General features: G+C 41.2%; 1 protein-coding gene across 4 annotated transcripts in view; it reads right to left on the bottom strand.

Annotated features, from left to right (window-relative positions):
- The window catches only part of LOC113155173 (toll-like receptor 13), an 88,293-nt gene extending 70,527 nt beyond the window's left edge, over positions 1-17,766 (bottom strand). Inside the window, exons 1-4 of one of the 4 annotated variants that reach the window (XM_026349735.1) lie at positions 17,652-17,766; positions 14,493-17,066; positions 13,297-13,411; positions 12,310-13,113 (exon numbers count right to left, since the gene is read on the bottom strand). In XM_026349735.1, the coding sequence (XP_026205520.1) occupies positions 12,876-13,113; positions 13,297-13,411; positions 14,493-16,980 (2,841 nt within the window). In that variant the 5' untranslated portion in view covers positions 16,981-17,066; positions 17,652-17,766 and the 3' untranslated portion in view covers positions 12,310-12,875. Of the gene's footprint in view, positions 1-12,309; positions 13,114-13,296; positions 13,412-14,492; positions 17,067-17,651 lie in introns of those variants that run through there. The other 3 variants (XM_026349737.1, XM_026349738.1, XM_026349736.1) reach the window with 3 other exon arrangements.
- Positions 17,767-17,999: the final 233 nt, after the last annotated feature.

The raw sequence follows: 17,999 nt of genomic DNA, 5'->3' as shown, positions 1-17,999 counted from the left end.
CGATCAGGCAGAGCTGCTGCGGTTCAGACAGGAAGTAGAAAGGCTGAGAAGCATCGACTCAATGAGATCAAACACTTTACTGAAGCTTTTATTCTTCAACACTGACACTTTACAACACTGACAAAATTAATCCACAGCCATACAACAGACGCCTTTGAACATATGATGGTCAACAAATGGTGACGTCACAAATTCACAATAATGAAATAACACAGCCTAACCCTAACGAGGAACATGTACATTCACTCTGTCACAACCACTCATGTAAATGTGCCTTTAACAAATATATGACGGTGAGTGGTTTGAATTAAAGTGCAGAAGGTACGGCTGATTCTACTGGTCCTTGGTTTGTATCAGTGGATTCTGATTATCTTGTTGACATGTTCCATAAATGTGTTTCTTACAGTCTGTGAACCAATAAAAACATGACTCTCTGCTCTCACACTGAGTCGCAGGTACAACTGAAAAGGTTTCCAGTCAGTTGTTCTCTGGTTGTGATGCTGCTGTGACACTGATTCAATCAGTGACTGTTGTCACTTCCTGTTTCCATGCTTTTATTTTGACTTCCTGTCGTCCTCTCCGAGCCCTGTGCTCACCTCTCTGTCACTATCTCCTTCATTGATGTCACCTGGTCCTCTGACTTCACTCTCCACCTTCACCTTCTCCTTCCAGATTGTTGGTTTCTATACTGCGTTCAAGCCACTTTAGCCTAGTTCCATGTCTCTTGATTTTTCCTTTCGACCCTCGTTTGCTCCCCGACCTCGTCTCTGTTTTGCCCTTTGTGGATTACTGCCTCGTGTTTTTGGACTTTCCTTCGCCTTCAGATTCCGTTCTTTGTACCTTGGTCCTTTAGTGTCTTCTTTTCTGTGCCTAGTTATCTGTTGCCCTGTTTCTCCATATGTTTCCATTGAACCGTGTTTTGTTTCAACTTGTGTCTGACAATTATAAAATGATACCATATGTATTGTAACTTAAGTGTATGAAAATCTGGCTCCAATTGTATTGCTTTCAAAAACATTTGTGTTTGCAGTTTAATTGTATACAAATGTACTTGTTAGGAGACTTGGAAATTTCTTCAAGCTGCTTCAACAAAGTGGATTTTCACATTAAAACGCTGACACGACAAAAGAAATCCAGCAAACGCACAAAGAGCTCTGGTTGTTGGATCGTCAGCATTATACAGAACAGACAGGAAGGAGATGTGTGTGTGTGTGTGTGTGTGTGTGTGTGTGTGTGTGTGTGTGTGTGTGTGTGCAGAATGCTGCAGTTGGAAAATTCATGTTTTTATCAATAATTCAGGAGGAAGGAAGGAAAAAGGTTTTTGTGTTTCCAAAATTCATGATCACATTTTTGTTCTAGAAAAAGCTCTTAGAGAGTAAAAGTCAGAGCAGCAGCAAAGCTTTGTGGTACTTTAACACACACACACACACACACACACACACACACACTCACTCACACACACACACTCACTCACACACACACACTCACACACACACATACACATAGCTGTAGTTTCAGTGGTGTAACATCCCTGCAGCAGTGACTCAGAGCTGGAGAACTGCTCTTCAACAGCAGCCAACCTGCAAACACACACACACACACACACACACACACTCCACCCACCATGAGAGCAGATTAAATTGATCGCCCTCAGGGACCAAAACATGAGTCACTGTTATTCATGAGTGAGCTTGTGATCAGTGTGTGTGTGTGTGTGTGTGTGTGTGTGTGTGTGTGTGTGTGTGTGTGTGTGTGTGTGTGTGTGTGTGTGTTCACCTTTCTGCAGAACAACAGTTGTTATAAAAATCTAAACCCTGACACACCTGAGCTGAACCTGAACTAATATTTAGTCATAAATAAACAATCCAACTCGTCCTCGGGCGGCGATCACACTGAAGCAGCTCTGTGCTGCTTTTCACTCTGTTCCTAGGCAACATGTGCTCATCAGTTATTTACAGTTCCACATACATTTAGGAGATAAAAGACACGTTAATACCACAAAAACTCACCGACGCTCCTCCAACTTCACTCTTTGTTGTTGAAGACTGTCGTCACTCATTTCCAACCCAGTCTTGTAAAAAACGTTGTTAATCAGCGTATTTGCCAAAACACGAGCAGGTTGACAGCGACACTGAATTTATAATCAATAAGAAAAGAATAACTGGAATTCTCTGACTGGATAGAACATTAAGGCAAAAACCTTAAAAGAAAATATCTCTGCAGCGTCTGGGAGCAGACGTTGTTTAATTTACTTTTTTACTTCATATATTTTCTTTAAAGTGAGAACATGAAGCTTTAAACTGATCTTGACTGACCAGGAAATTCAACAACATCTTACAGACCTCACAGCAAAGGTGAAGGTAGAAGTCAGAGTTAATGCCGACACTGCACAGTTTACACACACACACACTCATATACACACACGTTCATTCACACACTGATAAACATGGATTCTGTAAATTTCACAGAAACACATCAGTAAGTAATTTATCTTATAAATCATACTAAAGATAAGATCAGACCTGCTGATCGTGTTTAAAGAATCTTTCACATTTTAAGTTGTACCATGTGTTTAATAAAGATGAAGACCTGCTGCTGCAGAAAAACATTAGTGACATGAAACATGTTACAGTGAATTCACTGATGTTAATGATGAAATACACAGAAAGAAAGAGAGAAAGTACACAGATAATAATTAAGGTACTATGGGGGGGGGGTCTGTGTTCGACATGTGGCCTGTAAATGATAATAATAAATAAATAAATGTTTCTTCTCAGCTGATTCCTGTTGAACCAGCTGTGTTTCTGTGTTTATGTCCCATTAAAACATTTTCCAGTGTCTGTTGCTCAGTATCTTGTCTCAGTGGAAGTTACCCGGAGCTTCCAGACACTTCCTGTTTCAGATGTGATGGGACTCCAGCTGTCACAACGATGCAGTCAGTCATCACTTACCTGCTGCTGCTCTCTCAGCATCAATCACGCTGTGTCTGAGGGCAGAGATCCACAGACGACGGCCGACGTGACTGAATAAAGTAGTAAAACATCATCCGCTGCTGTTTTATGACACTCAACACAAATCTTATTTATTTCACCGCCACTAAAAGTTGATGATGATCATTTCTAAATGTTGTTCCATTAGAAAACCACTCACGTCCTCTGTGTGTCGTCCAGCTCCTGCTGCTGTTCCCCAGCAGCTCTGACAGCAGCTCACCCACTCACTCCTGCTGGACTCACAGAATAAAGGATATTTAGTGTCAGAAATCTCTGCAGATGACTGGCACCGGCTCCTGGTTTCTCTGCCAAGCCCTGCAGCAGTCACCTCGAACAGAGGAAGAGTCCATTTCATGGCTAAACTCACGCTGAGAGACACAAATGTGCACATCGCCTCATTCTAACATGTCCACTGTTCCTAAGAATCAGTAGTGGGAGAAGATTCAGAATGTACAGCTTTATGACTCTATAGATTCAAATGGTCTGCTGTCATACAGTGTTTGACCAAAGTGTTGGACAAAGGAGCTTCTCATTCACCCTTTGATACAAAGACGATCAGACGAAGTGAGGTGAGATGAAGATTGAATGAATCTTCATCGAGCTGATAAACGTCCACTACTGTCAAACTCCACTCTGTGCATTAGATTCAACAAGAGACAGAAAAAAGTGACTCTGCCCAATAATTATTTTGTTTCTCCCCTCGGATGAGAACATCCCGCCTGCGGTGGAGGAGTTTCTGTGGGTTCTAATCTCATCTGTCCTCTGTGCTGCAGACGGCAGCAGATACACCACTGAAAAACAATAACTGAGTTATCACAGTTAAAAAACGCAGCGACGTGTCAGAGGGGGACAAACACACAGCTCAGTCATCAGCCAGCTAAATACAATCAGTTCGACGGGAAAACATCAGTCTGTCTGTTTCTGCCTGTCTCCCAGTTTGAATGTTGCTCATTTACTGTGTATTAAAGATTTGACCTGATCAACTGGCAGGAGTGAAACTCGGGTTTAAACCAGGCCGTTTAAACAGCTCACCTTTACTAACAGGGGAAGCAAACAGACACAGGCAGAGCATCATGAAACATCATAAAGAAATAAAGATAAACTTTAATGTCATTACAACATCGTACGAGATGAAGCATCATGAAGCATCATCTAGTTCCTTCCTCACCTGTAATGAATTTAATGCCATCAGACATTTTTCTTTCTCGTTTGGTTTCTGCCTCGTTACAGCTGAAGTCCTACATCCACCAGATGAATCTCTACACTGAGTGCCACTAGTCCCACACAGAGAAACATTTTTACCTTCTAATGCTTGAGATGTGGTTCTGTGTTAAATCACGTGCAGCTCAGGTCATACAACCAAATGGACAAGTCTAAAGGTCCCGGTCCAACAAGCTCAATGTGAAAATGTTCCATGAAACTTGAAGTGGCTGTAAACTAACCATCGGTCTGAAAAGTAAAAAACAAAAACAACTTGTTGTTTCAAGAAGTTTTCAGAAAAGACCAGAGAGAAGACAGATCTCAGTCTAATGGACAGAAATGTACCCACTCGTATCGACAGCGATGGAGCTTTGAAGCTTGTTCATGCTGACCACATAAAAGCAGCTTTGATGGAAAGACGTCTGGTCCATCTGTCCGGCAAACACCAAACGGCCTGTTTGCTGGTTGGCGATGAGCTTTTCATTTCTGCCTCCACTGCAGTTTTAAATTTCCAGCTGGAGGATTTTCATCAGATTGTCTCAGTGTGGATAAACCAGCTTCTTTCAGCTTCCCACCAGCAAAACTAGAGGAAACACAGGAGAAACAGGATGAGTGCAAGCTAATCTGAGTGCAGGGAAACACTGTGGTCCTCACCTCTACCACTGAACACCAACCCAACATTTAGTGTGTTCACAGGTAGCAGTGTCCCAGCTGTCTCCAGGGCAGTGACAGGGACACAGCAGCTGCTGAGTGTTTTCACAAGCTGACTCAGAGTTGAATAAATTATCTATTATAATAACATTTACCTTAAGAGAGTTAAGATAGATGGTAAAATAGGACAGTGGGAGTTTTAAACAGTGAAATCTGTGGGAGGAGACGCTGCTGTCCTCTCTTCCCTCAGTCAGCGCTCCAGGCTTTCACTTTATCCTCCAGAGTCATTTACTTTTCTATTTCATACATCGTTCTGAAAGAAAAACTTGGAATTCAGAGGAATTTAAAAACCAGCCGGAGCATGTTTGGTTCTGCAGAGAGATCCGGTTTTTGGATCAGATTGTGAGGCTCAGTGTACTTTAAACAATTATTATTATTGTTATTATTGTTGTTGTTGTTGTTGTTGTTGTTGTTGTTGTTGTTGTTGTTGTTGTTGTTGTTGTTATGTTGTTGTGTTGAGCATGGTGTCTGTGACATATTCAGCTCTAACACGTGTTAAACATGTTTAAAAGCTTGTGTTTGAGTATTGATGTAAAACATGTTCAGAGCCTCAGGATGTGTTTTAAATAATCCGCTCAGGTGGCAGCGACGGTGGGTGGGGCAGCAGATCGGTGAGGGTGGAGGTTGGAAAGTGAATCCCAGTCCTCAGTTTAAGATAATGTTTCACCGCCTGCAGACACACAGGAGAGAAAACCGTTCCCCTCCTCTGGTCTCTTTTTTATTTTTTGGTTGTTTGTCTTTCACCTCGTCTTCTCTCTCCTTCCTCTCCTCGTCCTCCCTCCAGCCGTCTCTCCTCTCCATCCCGCCTGACTGACTCCTCTTAATGGAAGTGTTTTTCTGGCCTAGGGAAGCCGCCGGGCACAAACACAAACACACTCACAAGACCGTTTTCACGTCACACTTATGAGACCAAATGTACAAAACTCACATCTAAACCCATTTAAACAGAGAAACTCGACTCGAGTCCTGCACCGGGTTGAGTACCTGTGGTGCAGAAATCCACCGTCCTCCCTCTGTGTGTGTCTTTGTGTGACTTTTCTTTCTTATCCTATTAAAAAGACTTTTACTTTCTGACTTTAACTCTAATTGATCGAACAAACCCAACTGCTGAAGCCTAATTTTGAAGTAAACGTATCTGTTTAAGTGAATGTGAACAGCACAGGCTTTTCCATTGAGTGTGTGCGTGAGGCGTTTTCTCCTTCTCTCTTTCCTCCTCCGTCCTCAGTTTAAACCACAGTGCACTTGCTCTCTTGGCCCCGTCTCTCTCTGTGAACTCCCTCTGGCCTCCGCCGTCCGTCTGGCTGGCGGATGGAGTCAAACCGGACCAGAATCAAAAGCAGAATCCAGATGAATAAGAAATGAAATGAGAGGTGGAGGGAGGACAGCCGAGGAGAGACCAAGCAAGAGGAGGAAGTGATGAAACGACAGGAGGTCAGTACCTGAAAAACAAGGAGAGAGAGCAGGTTTCTCAGCTCAGGACTGAGTCAGCAAAACTTCAAACACACTCACAAAGTTCCTATTTAATTCTGTTTATTCTATTTGATTAAAGTCTTCAGTCTTTGTACAGCCTCTTCACTCCGCTGGATGATTGGTCGACTGGGGGAGTGATGTCATCGGGTCATGTGTCTTCGATTTTGTTCCAATCAAGCGTGGGTGAGAAAATCAGTCGGAGTTCTTTGTGTCTTTATTATTTGTTAATTGACCTGTGAAGCTGTAAAGAAGAGGTATGTTACAGTTCAGCCTTTCCACAGGAAGCAGCAGGGGACGGTGACCTGAGCGCCTCCTGCAGGTGAATCAGTGTGAGTGAGAAATCACCTCGTTAAAAACTGATGAGCAGCAGCAGCAGCTCCTCTGGTTTCTCTGACAGAGTCACTGAGAGGATTTAACAGGAAACAATTTTATTAGTGTCAGCAGACTGGGGGCAGACTGCTGACAGGGTGGGGAGGCTGAAATGTGCTCCTCAATGAGACGAGATAACCGAGGACATGCAGGAAATCCAGGGTGAGAGAGCATCCGACTGTGTCAGAGAGAGAGAGAGAGAGAGAGAGTGTTTGTGTGTAGTGAAGATAGAAAATGACAGAAAAGAGGGATTAACAGCAGACGGAGGTTTAAATGGAGTCAATATCTGTCTGACTGGGTTCAATTAAATTTAGTCTGGGACAGGGAGGGGGTGGGGGGGTGAGCAAATGACTGACAGCTGCTCAGTGATGTTACAGTTTTTCTCAGTTGCTTTAGTACAATTCTCAGATCAGAATTGAAGTTTGCAAATATGTGTGTGCATTTCTCAAAACAATTTGTACAAACAGCAAAACACTATGGATTTCTTGCAAAAGCCTGTAACTTGCTCAAAATCTTTAGTTCATCTCTCAAAACTAAGTCTTTATGTCATTGAACATGTCAGTGCCATCAGAATTTCAAGTCCTTGTGTCATTGTCTACGAACAAGACAGTCAATTACTTAGTCAAGTTGTCAATATAACTGTACTTTAGAGGGAGGTTCTGATGTAAACTAGGGCTAAAGTTTTGATGACAATTATTGTAAAATGTAAGTTACACATTTTTGTTTGATTGCAAGAGACTGGACAAGATTCACATTTACACTTTTATTGTTTATATTGTAATTTGTTGACAGGCCATGTCATACCAACATAGAAAAAACCCACTGCAAACAGTAACACAAAGAGAAAAAAAAGATAGGACAATATTCTGTACAACAGTACAGGCAGTGCAGTAGGATTTGGTGTGGTCTTCCTACACCTCTTGTCGTTCCTGTATGTTAGGCCACAAATTCTCATCCACATCACAGCAAATATCCTCTCTTGCAATGCAGCGTGGAAAGAATCTTTTAGAGTGTCTTATCCAGCCTCTGCAGGCGTCTGCTGTGATGTCATCACACGCTGCATCCATGGCAGCCAGGAGGGTCATTTGTGTATGTGGCTGGCGATCAGAAACTTTCCATCTCCATGCTGAGAAAAATTCCTCAATAGGGTTAAGGAATGGAGAGTAGGGTGAAATGAACTCCATCCGCATCCTGTTGTGGGCTGCAAACCATTGCCTGATGATGTTGGAGTGATGAAAACTCACATACGTTGGCAGGTGATCTCCACTCTGACCCCTCTATTCTTCAGGGATGAGATCTCTGTAGAGAGTTTCTAGAAAGGTTATTAGATGTTCTGTGTTGTATGGACCTATTATGGGAATATGAGTGAGCACAGCATTGTCACAGATGGCAGGACCCATGGTTATGTTCCCGCCCCGTTGGCCTGGCACATCAACTGTAGCCCTGTGGCCGATGATATTTCGGCCACGCCTTCTACATTTTGTTAGGTTGAAGCCAGCGTCATCCATGTAGATGAAGCTGTGCGGCTGCTCACTTGCTTCCAGTTCCATCATACGCTATATACAGAAGACACAAAATGAGTTTTATGAATTACAAGAATTTTCATTTTGGCCAAGATAGAGTTACATCAAATGTATAAATCACAAATTGCATCACTTTTCTACAGCCATAGCAAATGTGTAAAGATTTGTGTAATGTGTAAAAACACGCTTACTGTAATGTTATCGCTGTATGATATACATAGTGTTTACTGTGCAGTACAGTTGCTGCATGTCCATGCATGTTTTACCTGTACATACTGGTAGCGTAGTTCCTTCACTCTTTCACCATTTCTTTCAAATGGAACAGTGTAAAGCTGCTTCATTTTCATCTGGTGTCCTTCAGCACTCTGTCAATGGTTGAGATGCTGACTGTTTGGATATTTGCAAATATGTTGTTGTCCTCTATAATTGTACTCTTTATCTCCCTTAGTCTTATCGCATTGTTTTCTACAAACATGGTGCAAATAGCCTCCTCCTGTTGAGCAGTGAAAAGGGGCCCTCTGCCGCCCCTGTGAAGTTGTCTTGCAGTCCTATGTGGAAAATATACAGTAATGCAAAATACAAAATTCAGGAAGATAAAATGTCACTGTATAAAATGTAGGCCTACTTACAGTACTTACTGAATATTGCAAAAAGCATATTGTAAAAATACTGTAATATTGTATGAAGCATTAGAGAACAGTTCATATTTTAGATTACATACCTGTTCTCTCGACGAAAGGTCTGAATGATTGAGGACACAGTTGTTCTCCCAACATTTGGCTGCACCCTTCTACCAGCCTCAGCCATTGTGAGCCCATGGTTGACAACATGGTCTACAAGTGTGGCTCTTATCTCATCAGGAACACGTACATGTCTTCAGCCTCTTCCTCGGTTTTGCCCCCTAACTCCCCCACCACGCAGCCTCACTCCTCTTCCTCTTCTTCTTCTCTCTGGCTGTTGACCCCGTCCAATTCCTTGTCCTTCCATTGTCAGACATAGAACATTGTGTTGTGCTTCAGCCATATACAGTATATACTTGCCCATTGATTGACAATGAGATGCACCTTTGTTAGAGGAAGTCAAGTCACCTGAGAGCAATTTACCAATTCAGGACAGGTTTAGAAAAAAACATATAACGGAGATGTATAGAAATATGTTTGTCACATTATGACAACTTGGTCAACCATTTTGCAATTAATGACTTATACGATGAACTAATGACTAGGTGTTTTGAGGAGTAAGACTATTGCACAGTGAACTATATAATACATTTTGATCAACATGACATAAACAATTGATAATGTAGCAAAGAGCAGAGAATTGTACATAATCATTTGCATGGATGAACCAAAGCAACTTGTTCAAAGAAGTGAGAAACTGCTTATATGATGTGCACAAGTGACATCATGATGTGAAGATTGAACAAATAGTTTTGAGAATTTCATTCTGATCTGAGAATTGTACTAAAGCGACTGAGAAAAACTGTAATGGAGAATCATTCAGGGCGTTAACTAACGTACGGTCAGACGACGTCTGCTAGAATCCAGTTCTCAGGTCTCTGCTGGTCATTTACAGACGGACTCATCTGTGCTTCAACGTGACAACAAGACGTGAAACATCAGTGTTTTACTAAATGAGGTCACTTCTATTCATGGACATGTTTTAGAATCGGGTACCTGTGATCTTTATGTGATGTTGACCTCTTTATTTCACTACATTTACAAAATGACATCTTCTCTCTGTCCTAAGAAATTATTCCGTTTCTTCAACCGTGGCTTTTTTCAAACTGCTTCGTTGACGGACAGATGATATTACTACACATTATTAAACTATTTGTACAGTTTAGTACGACTTAAAACCACTTTGAGATGCTCGTTCAGCAAAATGCAGCTGAAGCACTGATGACCTGAGATATTATAGTTGAACCAGTTAGTTCTTCTTCAACCATTCACAAAACAACGTCGTAACAAAGACACTTCCTGTCCAACAGTGACGCTCTTGCAGAGAGGGAAGCTCTGCACTCAGACACGTCTCCTCTCGTGTGTGCTGACTAGTTTCTCCGTGGTCGTGTAACGCTGTGTGGCACCGACACTCAGCGTCTGTGAGAGTTAACTGTGTGGGGCTGATGGAGGTCAGATGAGGTGTAATAGCAGCAGATTGCTCTCCCTGTTTCAGTCGATGACTTTTGATGTCTCCAAATGAAGAGCTGTTATCGGATCATTGGTTGCCAGGTAACCGCATCATTTTGGACCATTAAAGTTTGGAGACGGCAGAGATGAGCTCCGAGTTTGGCCGACGATGGAAACTTGTCTCTGTGGTTTTGTTTTAATCAGCTTTTACTTTATGAGCTTGATTTAGCCTTTAATTCTCTTTTTATGTTCCAATCTTCTTTACTGCAAACTGATGCTGCTTTTTACATTTGGCAGATTTTAGGTTTATTGACTCCCAAACTCCATTTCAATAGAGTTGAGGTGGAATTTTATAGCTCATGGTCATTATTGTGTGTAAAGTGTGTGTATTACTTAATGAAACTATATGATTTTATTATGACCATAACTATTGTTATTACAGTTAATAAAGCCTTCTCCATTATTAATAAGTTGCCATAATCTCTGCTGTGGTTCAGCACAGTAATAATAACAGTAGTGTGTAGATTCATATGAGCACAGTCTCTGTTCCATTATTCATGAGTGACTCCACCTTGATCCTCTCTACTTAATATCACGTTATTCATCCTGTGTAATTTATAGAAGCAGTGAAGCAACATTCTGTAAATTTAGCCCCAGATATGTTTGGTCCAGTATCTGTGTTTGTATCCATCAGCGTATTAATGTTGCTTTATACTCGTTGACACCCCTTACTGCCAAGGGGGGGTCAACCAGTTATTTACCATTATATATATTAATTCTGTATTGATTTCGATGAAGATCAGATGACATTTGATGAAATATTAATCCTGAAAACCATGAAATTCCAAAAGGTTCACATACTTTTTCTTGCTACTGTAAGTATGTTTCTGTCTATCACAGTAAATAATAACAATGACATAAAAAGTGATGCAGCATTCGAGTGTTTTTTGTCTTTGTGGAGTTTTGTATTTTATATTTATTCGTGTAAATCATCTCCATCTTCAGATTTGACTCTGAAGAGTAACGGTCCAAAGACGTGCACTTAAATTCATCAGTGACTGTCGGTGTGAATGGTTGTCTGTCTCTCTGCGTCTACCCAATGATAGATTGGTTAGCTGTCCAGACTGTCTCTTATTCAGGGTCAGGTCCAGATAATCGGACATAGGTGAACTAAAAAAAACACATGGGAGCAGAGAGCTACAGAGACTCTGAACATCTAATAAAGCAGATTTCATTGTAATGAGAGTGTGATTAATTAGACTAAGTGTGAGGAACACACACCACACTCAGATCAATGCACACATATTAAAGTGGTACGTACTGACAGAGGCCATTAGAGGTTTAATCAGTGAGTGGCTGTTTGTTCATCTACTCTGAACCAGGTCCATGTCCTTGATCAATAACACACAGTGGACCTGCTGATACAGATTATTACAGATATAGCAGCTTTATGCTCCTCTCAGTAACAAACTGACTAAGTTTCATTACATTCAGTAATTAAAGTATTATTATTGATTAAATATCTGCACTGTAGTATAAGAGTTCAGTACCCAGTGATCAGGTTTCAGAACAGTTGACAGATGCTGCACAGTAAGTGTGGTCTGAGGCAGAAAAAAGCAGAAAACAGTTACAGCACAGCCATGTCTGCATCTGTATGAGATGTGATTATACTAAGCAGCTGAAGCTGTGTGGTTTAATAGATCAGAAGGTTGTATTAAAACGAGGATTTCACGTTTTTCACGTTGGGTAAAGGTGAAGGTACATACGATAGTAACTGTGCTGAGCATGTGACGTCTCACTGCTTCTGTACTAATGTTTGCACTGTAATGAAATAAATGTGAAACATGACATTCAATAAAACGACGTTAGATTTAAAAACTGCAGAAAAAGGTTTTTAAAAAGTCACTTAATAAAATTAAATATTGATGTTTAAATGAGAAATCTATTCTAATACAATCACATCCAAAGCAATTTTTCTTCAACGCTGAACTCCTGTCACTTTTTAATTCGCCCTCTTGTTCTCTAATGCTTCATTACACACACACACACACACAAAACAGTATTTACAGTATCTAGCACCTGAGTGTGTGTAATCAGTGGGGTCATAAAGATTAATGAGCCATTTATTTGAAAGCCAATCAACAGGAGAACTACAGGGACAGATTATGTCAAACTCTTGACCAGTACACATGAATTAAATCGGTCTGTGGTCCCAAACACAGCTCTGTGGACTTCAGTGGGAAGTTCAGAATTTATATTTACAGGTAATAAGGTAGGAAATCTATTTTGTCTAATCAAACAAGACAGAGGAAATAAAATATACTGAGCGATAAAGGACGTGATGCATTTCTTCTGTAACTGTGGAGAAGAATCAATCACAACAATCTAACAATGTTTAGTGACACTAAGACTCTGTCGCTGTGGAAGGTGAGGATCTGGATCTCGTTCACGGTAAAATTCTCCTTCAAACCTTCAGTGATATCTCAGCACTGTGCTGGTCCAGTCAGCAGGTTGTTGTCGGTGGGGTCGTCTCCTGTCTCCAGAGCTCTCCGGACGTTCTGCCAGAACACTCCTGTGTGTTGTCCAGCCTGAGGCCAGCTCAGGTAAGTGCGTCTCTTCACCAGCTTCCTCATCCGGTAGTACGGAGACATCTGCTGGTCCGGGATCTCCTCCAGAAACAGGAGGATCAACACGTCCTTCTGCTCGTCAAACAGATGGAAACTGTAACAACACACAGGACAGACAGGACCAGGACAGACCAGGACCAGGACAGACCAGAAGAGAGAGGACTGTGACATAAGAGCAGGACACACTGCTAGATGTTACCACAGGGAGGTCGTTTAATCTATCTGTGTGTAGCCATCATTAAAATACAGAAAGGATCATGAAGGCTGGCACCCCCACCTGGCCATCTGGATCTCTCTGGAGCACCACTCGCTCTGCAGGAAGTGCTGACTTATCACACAGATGGTCTTCCTGCTGCTGTAGATGGTGTCTGTAATGTTCTCCATGGGTTCACCTGTAAACACAACAGTATGTATGTGAGTAAATATGGAGCCTGGAGGTTTAAGACCATGTTCACAGAGTTCTTGTTTGACACCTGCATTCAGGAGTTACCACAACTACTGGAGCTGACACTGGTTCCATCAGGCAGCTAGATACAGTTGAAAGAAATCTGCACAAATCGGCTCCAGACTAAAAACGATAAGCTACAAAAATAGAGCGTTTCCAAAACCACTAAGAATTCTGTGCAGAACATCTGCAAGTCACAGAGAACAATTTAACTCCATGAAAGTCTTTAGTAAGGAAAGTAAATAAAGGTGAATTTAACAAACACAAACATCAGAATTTCAATAAAATACACCAAAATGCAAAGTTTCAGTTCAGATGTACTCAGAGTTTATTGTTTTAGCTTCAAGTAGCTGTGCACAACCACGTCCGAATGCTGCAGTGATTATTTGAAGAATAGTTATTGTCATGTCTTAGTGAATAAGCTAGACGTCAGTAATAATGCATGTCAGACGTGACGTGTTGTCCTCTGAAGTACCTCTTTAGACAGGACTGCTGCATCATTTATTGCTGCTAGACCTTAAACAGTGTTTAGCCAAACCCTCACTAAAATGAAAGATCACTTATCATCTTTACACATTTATACAAACATTTATTATTAATGGACAAACGGAGGCCGGCTCTGGTTCTGACTGAGGGTGAGAAACTTCTCAAAATAACTTTGTGGAACTGATAACAGCACGTCTTCCTTTTATAGACTTAAACTCAACCTCATACGTGTTGCGAAGGTCCAGTGGTGTTAACTGTTCGAGTTAAATGATAACAGGTCATAGAAAACTGAGCCTACTGAGAAAGTGTTGTTTGACTTTTTTAACTGTTCAAGGTATTTCCAGGACCATCAGAAACTGAGTACAGTGTATTCATCAGTGTTGTCATCTTTCTATTGAGAGCGGGTTTGTGTTTTTTTTTAAGGTGGGAAATTTGTTGTATACTAGTGCAGATTGCTGCTAAGATGTTGTTGATATGGGATCAATTCATTTTAAGCAGCAAGCAGAAAAGAAGAGACAGACGTAAAGACAGAACTGGTTTACCTGGTTGGAAGTCTCTGTGGTGCAGACAGAGTCTCCAGCCCTGCTCCTCCTCCAGCACTGGAAGCATCTCTCTGTAAACCCAGGCCTCGTCGTGAACGTTGTAGGAGACGAAGGCGTCAAACTGATGAGGAGTTCCCTTCTTCTTCTTCCTGCTGTCATAGATGAAGGCCAGGAAGAGGTAGAAGCCGTAGGATAGTTGCCATCTTAGAAAGTGGTAGATGAAGGATGAGAGGAGGGTCAGAACAACCAGACAGGTGCTGGAAATGAAGCAGAGGAAGCCGACATCCATCCAACAGGACTGGACGTCAAAGTCCAGCAACTTCCTGCCCTGTTCAGCACCAGGAGAGGAACAGGTGTACTGATGGGCGTTGACAACCTGAGTTTGGTTGTTGCCTATTACCCACTGGATAAATCCAGCGTTAGAACAGTCACAGGTGAACGGGTTATTGTCCAGGTCCAGGTATGTTAGAGCAGGGAGAGACTGGAAGACCGTCTCATTGATCACTGTGAGCTCATTATTGCTGAGGTTTAAGAATCTTAGTGCAGGTGGGCGAGCCTTCACCAGAAAATCCAAAGACTTGAGTTTACAGCTAGAAAAATCAAGGACCTCCAGATTGGGGATTGGGTGAAACAGTTCAGGATCCAGCTCTGACAGATCAGTCTGTCTGATTGTTAGTCTTTTAAGGTGGACGTTAAACCTCAATGTGCCGACTTGTGCTGCAGAATTATATATATTGTCAGCTGTGAAGTCCTCTAAATGGTTCATGCCCCTGAGCGTTTGTGTTAGTTTGTCACAGTCGAAGCCACAGAGGTGACCGCTGCAGATCATTGTGAAAGATTTTAATGACTTTAAATTAAAGAAAGCTTCAACGCTGTTTGTATTGAGACTTTTCAAACTACTGACATTACTCAAGTAGATTATAAGATTTTCCAACTTTGGTAGATCTGTGAAGTTATACTTAAAGCTGAGGGGAACATGTATTACAAGAGTCTCCAGGTTGTTCAGTCCCTTAAAGGCCGTATTATCAATGTCATCTGAAACCACATTTAAATATTTTAGGGATATTAAACCTTGAAAATCCCCTTTTTCAAGATGTTGTACAGAGTTTTCACTCAAATCTAAGAACTCAAGCTTCAATGCGCCTGTTTTGAAGGAATTTCCAAATGTCTGTAGCATGTTGTGACTCAGATCTAAAACCTTCAGCTCATTAAGTTTTTCAAACACACACTTGACCAGTTTGGCAATGCGGTTGGTTTTTAGATGAAGCTCAATGAGTCGTGTTGTGTTGATGAAATCATCACAGCTCAACTCAGAGATTAGATTGTCGTTCAGATTCAGAATCTCAAGGGAGGACAGGCTCCTAACATCATGTGGCACGTTATGGTAGAAATTGTGCTCCACGTTCAGGGACCTCAGTCTCTTCATTGAACGTATGGAACCTTTAGGCAGTTCAGTCATGTGAGTATCGGACAAGTCAAGTTCACTGAGCTGAGAGCAGGAGACAAGTTTTTTACTTGCGACCTTGTTCGAAGACAGATCCAACTTCCTAAGTGTTGGTATTTTGCAGAATGTGTCTAAAAGTCTTTTGTTGATCAATTTCTTGTACCCCAGTCTCAGATGCATCAGTGAGTCCAGACTCTGCTGGACTTGTTGGATCTCATCATAAGGAATTAAAGTGTGTCCAAGATACAGGTGAGTTATGTTCCTCAGTAAACTCTTGTCTGGTATGTCCCACTTCAGGACACCAGCTTGACCACATCGAGAAAGGTCTATGGATTGTAGGTGAGGAAAGATCGGTGTGGTGATGCTGAACTTCTTCAGTTTATTATAAGAAACATCCAACACTTTAAGCCCTGAGGATTTACTAAGCTGCAGATCTTTGGTCTCAAAGGACGTAAATAAATTATAGCTAATACTCAGCTCTTGTAGATGTGGTAGCTGGAGAATGGGCTGAATGTCAGTGATTTGTTGGAGGTTGTTGAATCCTAACATTACAGTTTGTAAGCTGCTCAAAAACTGAAAGGCTGATGTATGAATGACCTTAATGTGGTTGGTGCTGAGGACAAGAACCGTGAGGTTGGACAGTCCCTGAAAGAGGTTCGCAGTCAGGTTAGTGAGACGGTTACTTCTGATATCAAGAGTTGTCAATGCACCCAAATGGATGAAAGATCCATCGTCCACATGAGTAATGTAATTATCCTGCAGGTTCAGACTTCGCAGCTTTGACAAGCTGCCAAAATCTTTCCTGTGAATCTTTTTAAGCAGATTGTGGAAGAGTTTTACTGAGGTCACATGTCTGGGGAGGTCATCAGGGACGGTAACAAGTTCACGGCTTGAGCAGTCCACAAAAACATCATCCAGAGGATCGTCAGAGTAATCGATGGTGCAGTTTTTCAGTGAGTACGCCAATGAAGGCTGAAGAAGAAACGGAAGTAGGACAAGAAGTCTTAGAATGAAGCACAGTGACGAACGTCCTCCTGGTGGCATCTTGGACCATTGGACTGATATGTTCAGCTCCTGTAATTCGGACGTCCGAAGCTAGTAATGTTCAAAGATGTAAATCTGTCGAAGACCTCAGTGAAATAAAAGAGTGAGTATTTAAATGTTAGAAATGACTTTATCCTTTACAGGACTAGTTTACAATCCAATCACACAGTTGTCTCTTTGATAAACAGGAAGCAATATGACATTTAATTAGAAAACAGTTAACATGACTGTGACATAAAACGCTAATTAATACAGTCTAGATAGTTGACAGCTGGAACTAACGTAATTACTGAATGATTGTTTCTTTGATTAACTGTTTATCTTTAAAATAATAATTTGTGTAGTATAGACAATGGTGGTGCCTTCAAATGTCTCAATTTATTTAAAACCACATTTTATTCGAGAACATTCATTCAGTTTTACCATCACATACGTCATACAGGGTATGAATCCTCTCAGATTCTGATAGAAAATGTTCAAATATATTTTAGGAAGAAAAGCAACCTAGAAAAATAAGAGTGTGGACTAAAAAAAACAGTAGTAGTGGTGAGTGCTGGATTATATGTGACATGGTTAAAAAACTTAAGTATTATTGAAGCATTTTTTGTTTTTTTTAGGTTTGTTCATAAAGTAAATGAGCTTCAACAAACAGGAATATTGGTAATACTTACAGTCTCGAGTGTAGAGCCTCAGATGTCACGGTCGGGGCTCAGAACTGAACAAACAGGCTTTGTTTCAGTTCAGTAGTGTTAACTTCCTGCAGTGAAGGAATACGTGTCCCACTAAAAAAAGAGATGTGAAACCTCTGTGCTGCAAAACTTTCTAAATATATTTGAACTGTTAAAACCAACAGAACTAAGTCTTACAACACAAGGTGGTGAAATTACAACAGTTACACCCTGAGATGTGAAATACTCCAAGTAAACGTTAGCTCAGAAATGACTTTACTAAATTCATACATGACAATTAGCTGAAGTGCTTTTCCTAAAAACACATCAATACCGAGCACTGAAGGTATC

Source organism: Anabas testudineus, chromosome 11 (assembly GCF_900324465.2).
Source record: "Anabas testudineus chromosome 11, fAnaTes1.2, whole genome shotgun sequence".
NCBI lineage: Eukaryota > Metazoa > Chordata > Actinopteri > Anabantiformes > Anabantidae > Anabas > Anabas testudineus.
The sequence above is the reverse complement of the archived record's forward strand: the minus strand, read 5'-3'. Positions and strand labels throughout refer to the sequence as shown.